The sequence below is a fragment of the Mesocricetus auratus genome, unplaced genomic scaffold (assembly GCF_017639785.1).
Source record: "Mesocricetus auratus isolate SY011 unplaced genomic scaffold, BCM_Maur_2.0 Super-Scaffold_100011, whole genome shotgun sequence".
Classification (NCBI taxonomy): Eukaryota; Metazoa; Chordata; class Mammalia; order Rodentia; family Cricetidae; genus Mesocricetus; species Mesocricetus auratus.
Genome location: NW_024429195.1, coordinates 2174932 through 2190922, shown reverse-complemented (window position 1 = coordinate 2190922; position 15991 = coordinate 2174932). Strand labels below are relative to the sequence as shown.

The window sequence follows — 15991 nt, the reverse complement described above, 5'->3', positions numbered from 1 at the left end:
GGGTGTTTTGTTCTCACAGGCTTCGCCTTAAAGCTGCCTTGTTTTGCTTTGCATTGTTGGTTGGTTGTTATTGTTGTTATCTTGTTTGTTTTGCATTGTTATTCCTCTCCCATATTATTCTCAACATCACTAAATGTTGTTAAAGTTCCCCAGGAAGCCTTGTCTAGATCTGCTTCCTCATGTCAAGCACAGAGTGCCCATCCTATGCTCCCAAAGGTTCCTGTGGCAAGGCATACACCACTGAACTGTGATGACATGTTATGCTCTATCTTGTCCCTCCTTGGACTTTGGGTTTTTTGCAAAGTAGAGAGCTGTGCCTTGTTCTCTACTGTATGGCTAAGCTGTGCCTGGAATGCAGTGACCTCTCATTAAACTTTTATTGACTCATCAGTGTTGGGTGTCTTACCTGGAAGACTCTAGCACTCACTTACATTTCACTTGTTTTATTTCATCTTAAATGCTGTGTTTTTTATTCTCCCTGTTAAACTATTTTTTCTCTAGGCTCCCATCTTTGTAAATGAACAAACTTTCAGATCTTCCAGTTGCACACCTAATTATCACTCCCACGCATACACACACACACACCAAAAAAAAATCAAAGAACAATGTGAAATTTTTTTCATGGAAAATGTCCAATTACTTCCCTCCCATCTAGTAGATCAAAACAGTTTCACAGGTAGTTGTATGCAAATTTCCTTACAGTTGCAAATCTGCAAATAGTGGGAAATTCAACACCATGTCTGTTAGAGGTCAATCATCAGGAAGCACTAAGCTCCCTGTGTTGGCTTACCATATAACATTATCATAGTTAATCAGATTCCGTGCACATGGAAATGCCACAGATACCAACATCCCATCCTACTTAGGAAAAGATCAAACCCCAGGGAACTTTTACCTAAGGTCTCTCAGCTAGTGTAACAATGGGTCAAAACCCAGGTCTTCCAGTTCTGCATTCTGATTAATACTTGGATAGCTATGAAATTGCAAGTATCACTCTGGTGACATATTGTAGACAATAAAAATCAAGAGAAAAAAACAGGTTGCAAAAGTGAAAGTTACTGATCACCAACTTTCTAAAGAAGCCAAGGCAGATGACAACATGAAGAGAAGAAGCTGGTTAAGTGACCAGCGTATCGCTCTGTAGCAGAAGTGGGGGGGCTGTACATGTGGTCAGAATAGGGGATAATTCCCCCCAAACTGTAATTTTTCAGCTTTGCCTCCTTGGTTTGATCTGCACACTGGTTCTATGGGACACGTGTGGGTTGAGAGTCTGGCATCCTCTCTGAGACGTGTTAAGAGGACAGAGGTGGATTGGTTCTGGATTTCTATAAAGACTTACAGGTAGTTAAATGCTGCAACAGCTGGTTCCATCTCTATGTAAAATTATAAGACGACATTTCTTTGCCTGATGAACCTTTAGGGATGAAAACAAAAATGTTGAGAAATAAAAAAAGAAGACTTCTTTAAAGAGTTATCTGAAGTTCCTGTGTTAATTTTCTGCAAAATCGTATAAAAATAGGTTATAATGGTGTCACACGCCTTTAATCCCAGCACTCGGGAGGCAGAGGCAGGTGGATCTCTGTGAGTTTGAGGCCAGGCAGGACCGACAGCCTCCAAAACAATACAGAGAAACCCTGTCTCGTAAAAAAAAAATAGGTTATAGTAAAGACAGTTTTATGTGTGGTCTTCATTTGGAAGTAATATTCCATTTTAGAAGCCATTAAGCCAATAAGTCAACATTTATTAGGTGTGTATTCTGTGACATGTCTGTGATGAATGAATAGCTGGTTAGTGAAAAAGGTAAATCCCTTTGCTCTGGGAGAATAAACATTCTAGAAGAAAAGAGAGAGAGAGAGAGAGAGAGAGAGAGAGAGAGAGAGAGAGAGAGAGAGAGAGAGAGAGAACACATGTAGAATCAAATTAATAAAGATAATTTAAAATTGAAAACCTTCGTTTTGTGGGGGACACTTTAGTTCTTAGGCTACATTTGTGAAGATTTTTGAGTTTCTCTGTGACAAAACAAAACAGGAATACCATGAAAACAGCAAAGAAAGCTTGGAATCCCCTGAGGCCAAGAGTATACCCTCCTCTGCCTCAGCTCTTGTCAAGAAAGACAATACTCAGGGTTAAGTTGTGTGCTGCTTTCTCATGTGGAAGTGATAACTGTATGTTGCTTTGCTTTTGTTCTAGGAATCTTGGGAAATCAGGACTCAGAGTTTCTTGCTTGGGTCTTGGTAAGTACTTACAGTATTATTGGGGGGGAGTGTGGGTGGGAAGGTGGGGGACTAAGGAGATACCAGAGAGTAACTGTGATGTAGGTCAGGGTTAGATCTCAGTAGAAGGAGACTGGCCAGTTTTGCCCAATTTCCCCTCTGAGCCTTTGTCCTTGTCCAGCATGCCCATCTCCCTGCCTAGGCCCAAGGATCCATCATTGTCCATTCATCTTCTATCTCAAGCAAAAAACAGCCTTAGAGGAGGAGGACCATTTACCTCCCCTGCTTACCTGGTATGCAAGAGATTTAAAAAATGCCTACGCATTGCTTACCTCGTCCTGCCTTAAGTTTAACTGAGTAACCCTCCATTCTCACCTCCCCTCTGACCGCTATCTTCACTTATTTCCTGATATCGCCGTGTACTTTACGTGCTTTAAAAAAAATCTGCTTCAGATTCTTTGGGGGCAAATGAGTTAATGCACACGCAAAGTGTTGTCAGTCAACAGAATCCGGAATAACAGGGGAGATGGTCCTCTAGGCATTCCTGTGAGGCATTGTCTCGATTATGCTACTTGGTGTGGGAAGAGACCCATCTTAACTGTGGATGGGATAATTCCCTGGCAGCAGGTCCTGGACTGAACAAAAAACAGAGGATGGGGATGCTTTTGGAATAGGAATGTTTGTTCCGTGTCATTGTATACTTGGCAAAATGTAGTATGGGTGTGGTGCTGCGTGTATGTCACACTGTGTCTAAAGTCGGGAGGGAAAGAGAGATGTACCCTGGTGTTAGGGGGAGCTCACCAGAGAAGACCACTGTGTCTACAGCATATGGTCAATCAGACATCCCAGACAACTGGGACCACACCCGGGTGTTCAGAGACCTAGGTGTGGTCCTAAGTGTCCAGAACACCCAGTTTTTAAGGGCAGAAGCCTTGTCCAGGCATCTCCTTTGACACCTGGGGGCAAGGGGATGGGTGCTTCACACAGTAACCAGTTTCAAGCAAGCGGGTTTAACAAAAGATAAGATAAGCGGTTGGCCAGTAGAAAGGGGGATTCTGCAGAAAGAGGCAGCTGAGATAGCGGTTAGCTGGAGGAGGTTCTGCACAAACAGTTTTAACAATGGCTAAGATAAGTTAGCTAGGACATCCTAACCTGGGGTTTCTAAAGGAGAACTGGGTAATTTCCCATGGGATTCTCCATCAAGGAGATCGGACTCCAGTTAAGCTTGGGATACTCTGAGCAAGAATACAAGACGGAGGGACCTCTGAACTGTCTTCCCCCATCGCACGGGCATTCAGTTCAGTTTCTCCGTTTTATGCTTATCCACTGAGGCGCTAACCTGGAATGGTGTCATACAACCTTCTCCTCCCTAGAAATGCTCTCACAGACACACCACAAGATATCTCAGGTGACTCCGCATCTAGTCAAGCTGACAGCGAAAATTGATGGCCACAAGCCTACGCCTTGTCAATTTGATACCCCAAACAACAATTTTAGCTGTAACCTTCCACACTCATCCTGAATGTCTCTCCTCCTACGTGACCATTTCACAACACTGTTAGTTCAGCTACAAGAGATTCCCCCCGCAGATCTTGACAATTCCATCACCGTTCAAAAGGTCAAAGTCCCCTGGTAAGATTCAAGGTAATCTCTTAACTGTGAACCCTGGTAGGAAAAGGGAAAATTAGTGCTTCTAGAATACCATAGCACGGAACAAACATCCCCACTCCAAGCGAGAGAAATAGTGACATAGCAAGGAAAAATGTGGGCTAAAGGAAGACTAAAAACTGGCACGTGAAACGCTACATCCTGCAACTCCAAACTGAGAGGCCTCAGATGTGGGTACAAGAGGGGCACTGAGATGCTAGGAGAAAGGAGTTTTCAGCATCATCATCAACACCATGGACAGGGAGACAGGGGGCAGCAAAAATGGCAGAGGCATTGAGGGGGTTGAAGCCCCCTCACCAGAAATGGGCAGCACAGCAGGAATGAGGGTCTCTTCTCCCAGCTCTGAGGGAACCGGTAATTCCCAGCACAAACCAGGCTATCTGACTACAGGAAAGAGGGTGGGAAGCAGGATGGGTGCCCACTAATACCCCCTTTCATGTCAACTAAACCCCCTCCCCTGCGAGGAATCCTGACACTTAGAGGTCTTAGCTAGAGATTCACAGACAATGGTCTCAGTAGAATTCCTCCCGTCAGACAGCAAAAGGGCTGCTTCCGTTATTGTAGCCTGAGAAGTGGAATCTAATGCATTCTTAAATGCATCAGACTGGAGTTGCATTAGTTTGCTTTCTGTTGCTATGGTGAAACAGCATAGCCCAGTGCAAGCTAGGGGCAGGAAGCGTTTATTTGGCTTACATTCTGAGACACCCCCCCCCAGATCATGGAAGGGTGTCACCCACATGAAGAGAGGCCCCCCCTCTTTAGTTAGAACTCTTTGGAAATCTCCTTGCAGACAAATACTTCCAGAGATGTGTCTCCTATGTGACTTTGACACCTGTCAATTGGACAATAAAGATTAATTAGCCATCACTAGGGTTTTTTGTGAACGTGCTTATGGCAAATCATAATTATACGTTCCTGAAAGGAAACACGCAGGAGTATAAGATGTAAAACATAGCAAATTAAGAAAATATCAGCTGGGAAGATGGCTCAGCAGGTAAAAATGTTTTATCACACAAGCATGAGGACCAGAGTTCACATCCCCAGAACCTATGTAAAAGCCTTGTGGGCATAGCATCCTGCCTGCAATCCCAACATGAAGGGGGTAGAGACAGGAAATACCCTGAAACAAGTTGGTTAGCCAGACTACCTAAAAGTGCAAGCTTTGGGATTCAGTAAGAGATCCTACCTCAATATACAAGATAGATACAACATACAAGATACAGCTGGGGAGGACACTTGACGTCAACCTCCAGCCTCCATCCACACAGGCACACAAACATGTGAGCCTGCAAACTGAAGTGCACCCACACGGTGCAAACATGCATGTACACTGCAGACACACAGTACACTCAAAAAGAGAAAGGAAACACACACACACACACACACCACAGATAGATGTATTTAGGAATACGACGTAAAAGATATTGACCAATTGTCTTGGAGTTGGTATAGGTCAGTCAGAGGAAACTCAACAAGATCTGCTCATAGCAGCAAACACTTGTAATCCTAGCACTTGGGAAGTGGAGACAGGAAGATCAAACGTTCGAGGTAACCTTCTACTACTTAGAAATTTTAAAACCATACTACGTGAGAGCCTGTCTCAAAAAAAAAAGAAAAAGAAAGAAAGAAAAAGGAGAAGAGTGGCAAGAAAGCTCAGTGCGTGAAGGTACTGGCCACAGTCCCTGACAACTTAGGCTTTATCCTCGGAATCCACACGATAGAAGGAGAGACAGCCACCTCCCACAAATTGTCCTCTGACTGTCACATGTGTACCATGACATATGCACGTGTGCACAAATACATACATACACGCATGTGCGATGCACATACAAACAGAGAGATTAAATAAACATAATCTTGAAACTTTTGGAATAAAAAATAAGGAAAATTCAAACAGAAGACTGTCACAATTTGAGGAGCCCAAAAAAAAATGTCGAATATGACTCCCGAGAGAGAGAGCAGGCTACAGTGCATTTCTATCTGTCTGTCTGTTTGGTTTTGTTAGTTTTTCTGTTTGTTTGAACTCAACCTGTGTGAACCATTTAGTTTAGTGCACTTTGAAATGGGTATGATCTAAGAGCAATAAATACCCATTTGAGTTTCAAGGCCTTTGAGCCTGAATACATGTGTTAAGACACTGGTTAAAAGAAAAAAAAATAGGAGAAAACAAGGCAGGTCACAGGTCTGAATGGCTTCAGGATTTGTTTCTGCTGCCTCTGGAAAGAAGAAAAGACAAAATACTCCCAAGAGCAGTACAGCCCCAGCCTTAGGGAGTTCTTCAGGCTCCACCGACCCCAGCTGTTGGATCAGTGAAGTTGGGTTTACTGCTCCAGGCTTAGAGGTCAGCTGAGTCACCACCATGGCCCGTGTTCAACTGAGACTTTGGAAATTAGCATTGACGCTGCCACCCAGGCAAGCAAAAGACCACACATACCTTTTGTTGAAATGCTTTAAAGGCTATGGTTAAAGTTCTGACCTTCTTCTCCATCTGGGGAATGGCTAGGCAGCTTCTTGCTGCCAAGCCGTCTTCTGGCAGACAAACAGCATGTAGAAGAGGAGAAGAATAGCAGGATGACTTGGGGATGAACTGATGATTCAACCAAGGGACACAGTCCTGACGGGGAAAAACAGAAGAAGAGATGAATCCCACCTGGAGATAGCATTAGCAGGGGCCATGTGTAACTACACACTGCCACAGCCATTCAGACCTAGTAGTTGTCAAATAAACTGATGGAAAAGATTATTAAATGCAGTCTAGAATAACCTCTGGCTTCTGGGGCACCCAGAGCTTAAGGAGGGGTAAGTTAGTGAGCTCACACCCTGCCATTCAGATTTTCCCATCTGGGCCCCTGCGCTCTCTAACCACAGAAAACTTCTAGGGTACAAGCCATGGATCTTACAACTAGGCATTGTGTAAGATATACTGCATGTGTGCAGCGTGTGCTGCTGGCTCATCTCCCTCTGCCTTTGAGTTTATCTCGCTGTACTTAAATATTTTGACACCAGGAGCACAGGACATTAAACATTTAACATGGTTAGGATTATTTTTATGACACCCTTCGTGATTCCCCTTTCTGTTGCTAAGGCCGCCCGCAAACTAGCCACCTCACCTATTATTATAACAACAGTCATGAGCATTTATAAAGTACCTCTAGACACTTGAGAGACCATTTAAAAGTAAAATTTCCTTCTCAAAGATTTTTTAACAATTTTTCTGCATAATGCAAACAGAATGGAGTATCAGGGAACCAAAATACCCACAGCATCCAAGTGGTACATGAATATTGAACGTATAAGAGCATTTTGGGCCTGTCACTCTTCCTGGAAAATTCCAACAAAAACATGATACATACACAAAAAATTAGTAGGCCCTTTTAGTTTTATGCAGTAGGACTTACATGTGTACCTGTGGGTATATGTTCATGTTGATGTACTTGTATGTACAGGTACGTGTGTATGCCTTGTATGTGGAGCCCAGAAGACAACCTCTGGTGTCATTCCTCAGGAGCCCTATTTCTCATTGGCTTAGAGCTTGACGAGCAGGCTGCCCTGGCTGACCAGTGAGCCCACAGAGATCTACCTGTCTCCATCTCCAGTGCTGGGATTAAAAACACACACCCCCCGACCCAGCCTTTTAAACCAGGTTCTGCAGGTTGAAACTCTGATCCTTGTGCTCACTCAGCGTTCACACACCTTACCCACTAAGCCATCTCCCAGCCCTGACCCAAATGGGACTTCAAGTGACTAGTTAATGGATAGAATGCGTCTTAGGAATTGCTGACAAGCGGATCCACCCAACCAGCATCGCAGCTGACCGCTTGCCCTTGGTTGAAAGAGTCCCTTAGAACCAAAGACACAATGGAGGGACAAAGAAAATAGCAGCCTGACATTCCACACAGCAATTAGAGGAGAACTCATGGAGGGAAAAAGAAAAATCAGAACCCGTGATTGGGCAATTGGCAGGAGCGGTAACCACTTATAAACGTGGCTTTCCTAAAAAGCAACACCATTACCAGAGACTCCGCCTTTGCCCATCACAAGCTCCTTTTCAGGACCGGGAAACAGACTCAGGAAAAGCCCATCCCCTGCCCAAAGCCAGTGGTAGAGCTGGCAGTCTCCTAGTCTCCAACCTCACCCCTTGCTCTCCTTCTTTTGCTGCTGTGAAAAAAAAATCACCTCAAACTTAAAGGAAGAAATCATTATTTTGCTCGTGGTTTTCAAGGCTCCATTGTTTCCTGGCTCACGGTGAGTTGGAACAGCAAAAGCAGCAGGAAGGAAGAGGTTGTTCACCTCATGGTGAACAGGAAATGGAGGGGATCACAAGAGGAAGGGGCCAGGGCAAGTTGCAGTCCCAGTAGCATGCTTCCAAAGACCTGAGTGTCCCCGTCCTGTGCCCCCCCTCAACCTTTCAGAGCCATCACCTCCCATTAGCTCATCAGTAGATCAATGGGCAGTAGGTCACGCCCCTCAGGATCTAGGCATCTCTGGAGACTCCTCCTCCTCCACACTCAGAGCTGGGCTTTACCAGTGCCCTGGACTCTCTCAATCCAGCCATCCTGACAATAGAGACCACTCATCATCATCTCCCTCACCAGCGGCCTCATCCATACTTAGCCTGCAGGCACACACAGCCATGGCAATGGCCCCATTGTCTCTGCTTCCCAGACTTCGGCTTCCTCCCTGAGAAGACAGCAGTCTGCGATGGTTAGTTTTAGCTGTTGAGTTGAAAGGATTTAGAGTCCTCGAGGAGACAAATCTCTATACACACCTGTGAGGGGTTATCCTCATTGTTAGCCTCCGAGAATGTCCTTGAGATCTAGAAATCATCTTGACCAGGTTAGTTGATGCAGGACATTCTGTCTTAACTTCGGGTGGGACCATTCCGTGAGTCGGAATCCTGGGCTGAACAAAGTGGATGGGGATGAGGGGGAGTACTACTCTTCGTGGCTTTGGATTCCACATGACTAGTTGCTGTGGATGAGCTCCTGCTGCCTCGCCCTCCCGGCTTCAATGGGTGGTAACCTTGAACTGTGAGCTGAAATAAACCCTTCTTCCCTAGCTGTTCTCCACCATGGCATTGTATCTCGGCAACAGCAAAGAAACCTGGATATAGTTGTCACACAATTGAGGCTCTTTCAGCTCTAAGAGAGGTCGCGTGGGCCATAGGCACATTCAGAATAACTTCTGACAATAGCTGACTTCCAACTAGACACTGTTAGAACAAGAAATGGGTCTTGGCATCCCTGCCCAGCATCAGGGTGGGCAAGAACCATCAACACCCCCTGAATGTAGCTAGAACCAGACTATGTTTCTATCCAGGATCAGGTCTACTTTCACTGTGAGACTTCAAAGTCAGAATGCCACCCAGCAAAGGTGTTTTCGGTTTTGTGTAGATGTCTTGAAGGATGCCCTGCCTTTTCCTTGTTGGCACACTACCTAGAAGATACCATGGGCTTCCCCATAGCTCCTCAACTGAGCATCTTGGCCACAGCACGTGTTGCATATACACAATTTGAATCACTCAATGCTTACATAGAGATTCTTCTTCAAAACCTTCTACAGCACAAAAACTCAAATCCGGGATCAATCACCTTGATCAGTAGTTCCTTTTGTTGTGCCAGGTTTGCGGAATCCCAGAGTCTAACCCAAGGAGTTAGTCTGATGGAAAAGCAAAAGGTTTCATTTATTGTTCAGCTGGCCAGCTAGATCTCTTTCCATCGTGGAGGAAATGAAATGCCCACCAGCCAAAAAGAGAAGCTTTTAAAGGGGGAGACCATAAGGTTGAAGGCCACAAATTGCAGATTCCATGGTTACTTAAGGTCATACAAAGTACAGAGTAAAGCAGTAAACTATATACTTTAAGCAAGCTACATTTGAGTAAGATAAGACAGGGCATGAGGTTGCAGGGTTATGGGGGTCACAGGGTCTGTCAGCTATATCCTGGGTCAGGGAATCTTTACATCTGACAGGGGACCTTTATGACCAGCAATTAGCAAAGGAATGTTAACAGGAGTGGTGGACAGTTACCTCCCCTTCTCTGAGAGCAAGGGGCTCAGGCACCAGCCATGGCACTCCTGACTTAAGGAGTGAAATTTTCCTTTGCCATTGGAAGTTCCATCTCTCTGTATAGATTTGGGGCCCGAGTTTTTAAACTTTTATTAATTTTTATTTTTGGTCCCTCACTTTAACATTTGAGGTGTTATCTTCTAGCACAGTGGGGGATTGTGCATCTAGGATGTCCAGTAAAGAGAATGACAGCTGCAGACTGCTATCTCTGGGGGGGACAGCATAAATATCTGAGTGGTACCCCTGTTCCTCAAGATTTTTTTCTAACATCAGGCCGATCTCAGAGTTGTTAAATGCCTGCCGTAGCTCCAAGCCTCTTATCTCATTGGCTGTGGTATCCAGTTCCTAAAGGACTTCAGACAACCAAGAACTACTCCAGCTGGGGATGTGGTTTTGTGGCAAAGGATTTACCTAGTATGAATGCAGCCCTGTGCCAATTCCTAGAACCCACATGGCAGCTCACCAATGCTTGTAACAAACTGTAGTTCCACCGGGCAGTGGTGGCGCATGCCTTTAATCCCAGCACTCGGGAGGCAGAGGCAGGCGGATCTCTGTGAGTTTGAGGCCAGGCAGGACCGACAGCCTCCAAAACAATACAGAGAAACCTTGTCTCATAGAAACCAAAAACAAAAAAAACTGTAGTTCCAGGCAGATCTGATGCCTCTGCCTCCACGGGTGCCTACACTCACACAAACATAGACCCGCACACAGACATAGACATCTACACGTAATGTGAAATAAATCTTCTTTAATAATTAAAAAGAAAAGGAATTACTGCAAGCCACTGAAACTACATCCTCAGAAATGTAAAGGGCTTTTTTTCCTAAAGAGAGGAAACAGTGGTTGACTATCACGACCCCCATGGCAAGTTAGACCCCTCTAATCTTACCTGAGCCTTTGTTGCACCATTAATAGCCATGGTTGCATATCCAAATTCTCACTTTCTCTTTGATATGAGGTATGCTCGGAGCTTAAGAAGCCAATCCACATTCACTTCCTGCTGCCTCAGTTTGCCTAGGGGACAATTTCTTTGACATTGGCTTTTTCCCCCCTCTAAAGATTCACGATGTTATTTTTGTTTTATGTGATGGGTGTTTTTCCTGCATATATTTCTGAACGCCACGTGTATGCAGTGCCCATGGAAACCAGAAGAAGGCGTTAGATCCCCTAGAAACGGCATTGCAAACAGTTGTGGGTGCCAGAAATCAAACCTGGGTCCTCTGGAAAAACGGCCAGTTCTCTTAACAGCTTGAGCTATCTCTCCAACCGCCAGCTTTGGCTTCAAATATATATATATATATATGAAAGGTTAGGTTTGTAAGTGAGGATGCCTGCTCCGATGTGCAGGTGGAGGCCAGAAGACAGTTTGCAAATCCTGTTCTCTCCTTGCAACATGTAAAGACCCAGGCATCCACTCGGGTCATCAGGTTTAATAGCCGGTGCCTTTCCTCCTGAGCCGTTTTTACCATCTGTCTTTTAATATATTCCTTCCCGCGTGTTCCCAATAATCGCGAAGGATCTGTGAGATTAGTGGCTCATTTGCAAATAAAAGCCTCCTCCTAACACCTGGCTAATGAAAGCATGCAAAGGAGGGCATCCGTGAGAGCGAAGGTAGAAAAATACTGCTTCATTTTTATATCTGACAACTAATTAAAATGAGAAGAGAGGGAGCTGCCCAACATGTAATTATAGAAAATGGGTGATGAGGTAATGAGCAGAGGCTAAATTAGACCTGACAGTCAAAAAAAAAAAAAACCCCACGGGGAACGGCTTGCGGCTGAAAGGGAGGAGCAGCGAGGGGCGGGGGAATGAAAAGCTTACCTGGCACTCCGAACTCCTCTAACAAGCTTTTCCAGACTTTTCCTTTCCTTCTTGGTCTCTGACCTTATCTCCCATTCCCACTCACACCGCAGGCTCTACCAGGCTGCTCCTTCAGCCTTTACTCAGAAGAAACGACAAGTGCCCCCTGTGTCCTGTCTCAAGTTCCCCTGAAGCTAGAAGCCGAGTGAGCCTGGTGCACCCTACAAGATGGGGGGACCCGGGGCGCCGCTCATCCTTTGCACATGGACTGAACGGCCAACCAACAGATTCTATGCAGGGAAAAAAATGAGAGGAAAAGCCGCAGTGGCAGGTCCTCGCACAGTCTATACTGAAGGGGCCTGGCTCTCAGGCTATAGCGCCCCCATAGGTTGCTCCTGCGTGCTGTAATGCGGTGTGCTGATGGTAACGTTTTTTTTTTGTTTTTTTGTTTTTTCTGGTCCATCACCAATTCAAAGCGCACGCCTAGAGCAGAGGAGGGTCTTACTGTGTGCTCACTTAGGGAATACACGGATGTAGCATCAATGCCCAGAGAATATAAAATGTATTCAAGGGCTCCCTTTACAAGAGTAGGGGAAAGCCACAGAAGATTCTGGAGGAAGAAGACTAATGGGCAAGAGGAGTAGGAAGCAGCCAAGGACAAGGAGAAAGTGAGGGAAAATTTATGCTGGCACAGAAGAAAGAAGAAGGTACAAGATGCAGAAACAGAACCCAAGAGCCAGTAGACGCCAGATAGGGGGAAAGTCCTCTTGCACATATGGTGTCCTATTGGTTGATAAATAAAACACTGTTGGCCAATAGGGAAGCAAGATAGGTGGGGCTAGGAGTTTTGAGGAGGATTCTGGGAAATGTAGTCAAAAGGAGAGAGTGGCCATGCTATCCCGGGAGGAGAGGGCGCAAGTCGGGCGTTCTCTGTGAGATAAGACCTTATAAATATATATATTAGTAAGTATGGTTTAATAATTAAGTCAGAGCTAGCCATTAAGAAACCATAGCAAACGGTCAACAGCTTCATAATTAATATAGCGTCCTGCGTGTTCATTTGGGACTGACGCGGCTCTGGGACCAGGCGGGTGGGAAGAATGCTCGGTACAGACACCTCTCTAGGCATCGTGGGAGGGAGCAAGTGCTGCTGGGAACTTCCAGATACTGTGTGATAAATAAGAATCTGCCAGTCTGATAAATAAAGACATGGCATTTTGGGTGTTTTTAGGAGTGCAGGTATCTGTCTGTGTATGACAAGGACCCCACTATGCAGCTCAGGCGGACCTAGAACTCACAACCCCCTGCCTAGCTTCCTGGATGCTAGAGACACTCGCTGTGCCACCATACCCGAGTCTTCCCTCTTTTCCAGGCTGCATTGATATTTTCCAGACAACCAAGTCTCAATCTTCTATATCCTGCTCCAATTCTCTCAACAACACAGCCTTGGGACCCTGCCTAGATACTGGAATTATTTGAGTATGTGTCTTCTTTTCCACTTAGGGCTTCAGAAAATGGAGGGACCATAGTTAACTCTTGCCATCTTGGTTTCACTACCTGGCAAAGTTAGGAGGGAACTGGGAGGACTTAGTAAACATTTCCTAAATGAAGGGATGAATTTCAATTAAGAGGTGAAGCCTAGAGATGGAACTATCAGTAGAGACATGGATTGCAGAGGGAGGCCAGACACTGGGCAAGCCAGTGAGTAGCTGGACCGCATAGCCCCTCAGGTTGAAGGAACCCATGCAGATACACACCCATTGGTGAGGCGGCGGTCCATTGTTGACCAGCAGATTTGTGGGCAGCTGGAAGTTCATGGAAAGTCAGGCAGAGCAGCAATCCTATCCGCTCGAGGAAGATGCTAGGCTCCGTGGTAGTAAGTAGAAAGCATTTATAGCTTGTCAGCTTTATTCTTTTTCTCTGTAGAGTTAGGGGTCTGTTATCTGGGAGGTTGAAGGAAGAGGTGTGGTGAGGCCAGAGGTTTAAGAACAAACAACTTCTAGAGACAGAGGACAGGTGATGGGTCCATTTCTACAGCTGGTGACTTTTTGTTTTCCAGCCCATATCCAGCATCTTTGTTATAGATGATGAACATCCAGACAGCTGGCTTATCCACATTTGAGCTTTGCCAGGAAGCTGCCCATGAATGGGCACCGAGGCCATGATGAAGCTGGGGACAGGACAAGAGAAATAATCCCACTAGTGGTCCTTGTGATCTTGTCCCAGAAAAACAAGAGCGCTGATGCTCTTTTTATCCCATCTTTTTTTTTCCTGCTCTGCTATTTTTACTGTAGTCATTACTTCCCCTGGGACTTTTGCACTAGTAAAATGAAGGCCAAAGAACCAGAGAGAGAGTACCGAAGGAATGGTCTTTTCTCTTGGTTATTATCTATGGCTGTGAAGAGACACCATGGCCAAGACGATTTATAGAAGAAAACATTTAATTGAGGACTTGCTTACAGTTTTAGATGCCCGTTATCATGACAGGAAGCATAGTGGCAGGAGGCAGGCTTGGAGAAGTAGCTGAGCTGCATCCTGATGTGCAGGCAGCCTTGGGGGGGGGGAGGAGCATGACGATGACATTGTGCCTGGCATGGACTTTCAGAGCTGCAAAGCAAACAGCCCAGAGAGGGGCTGACTCCCACTGGATATATGCCACGCCTCCTCCAACTAATGCTTCCCAAACAGTTCTACTAACTATGAACCAAGCATTCAAACAGATGAGCCTATTAGGGTCATCCTCATTAGAACTACCACATTCTATAACTATTTGGTTAAGCTGAAGGCCCTACAGGACATTATAACCTCCAGCTTGGGGGTCAGAGCCACCCTTCAGGCTTCTCTGCTACGTGATTATTCACTGTTTATTTTTTTCTTACACTTTGGTTTCTATCATGGATGGATGGAGTACATTCCCATAATGTCCTAACCTCACTTAGAACTGTTGTTAACTCTGGCTATCATTCGGCCCACATGGAAAGCTTCATTCATTGATAGATAAGATAGATAGATAGACAGACAGATACATACATACATACACACATACACACATACATATATACACACATAAATAAATATATAAACAAACACAGAAAAACCAACAGACAAAGATGACTATGCCTGGATCTTTTCCCAGACTAACTAACTCATGGTTCCTCGTGGGGGCAGCTTATCAGCTCCCTAGTTGGTCCCGCTTACTAGGGAGGAGCTGAGGCTCACTGACCTGAACACAGGGCACCAACCTGGCTTCCTGCCTTCTTGCCTGAGTTACTTGCTCATCAATGGCTGCACAGATGAGGAAGTTTGCCACATCTGAAAACATTTTGCTTCCCACACAGCATGCAACAGGCCCGGCCAGAGAGTGGGCATGCGCTACTCTGATGACCAATGTGAGAAACAAATAGTGGACTTGGTATTCATTTTTGATTTACCTTTGATTCCCAGGTTTTGTTTTGTTTTGTTTTACAAGACAGGGTTTCTCTGTATTGTTTTGGAGGCTGTCGGTCCAGCCCGGCCTCAAACTCACAGAGATCCGCCTGCCTCTGCCCCCCGAGAGCTGGGATTAAAGGCGTGCGCCACCAATGCTAGGCTTGATTCCCAGGTTTTCTTTTTTAAAAAATCTTTGAAATTTGCACTGTCCTTTTAATGTTTTCTTTTCATAATTCTCTGCCTCTCAATCTGTAATAACTACTCCCTAAGCTGGTAAATTGGATTTGCCTTTGGAATGGATGTATTCTACTGACTTGGGCTTTCACTGACATCTTTAAAGAAGTATTTTCCTACAGAACTTCAGTTGCTGCAGTAATTTCTCCTGAGACACAAGAAGGAAAATAGCTTTCAGTGAGTCTTTGTCATAACCTGTGTTGCCACTGTGGGCATTAGCTGACATCATTTAACAGCATGAGCTGTGGGGTCTCACGGCTCAGACTTGATTCTTGACCCAAGCACTTATCAATAAACAAAGTCAGATCAGAGTGGTCATGGTTTTAGCTCACGTGATATCTATAGAACACATACGACAGCGACTAATACAGCATAAGTTCTCAAAATAAAAGTACTGGTTGGCGGCATCATTGTCATCTCATTTAGTGAGTAAGTATCGTTATCCATTTTAGGTATGAACTCAGTCTTGATGGCGAATTTATGAATTGTCTGTGCACATGATTTGAAGTGTGTCCAAAAGAAAAAAAACAAAACTTAGATGTGCCCTTAAGGGCTGTTGTAAAGTGAGAAAAATGATTTTA

The 15991-nt window shown here is 45.0% G+C and overlaps 1 protein-coding gene across 3 annotated transcripts in view; it reads left to right on the top strand.

Annotated features, from left to right (window-relative positions):
• Kcnab1 (potassium voltage-gated channel subfamily A member regulatory beta subunit 1) overlaps positions 1 to 15991 on the top strand; it is a 384414-nt gene that overhangs the window by 271026 nt on the left and 97397 nt on the right. For all 3 annotated transcript variants that reach the window (XM_040754343.1, XM_040754344.1, XM_040754345.1), the window contains exon 2: positions 2191 to 2234. In XM_040754343.1, the coding sequence (XP_040610277.1) occupies positions 2191 to 2234 (44 nt within the window). The remainder of the gene's footprint in view (positions 1 to 2190; positions 2235 to 15991) is intronic.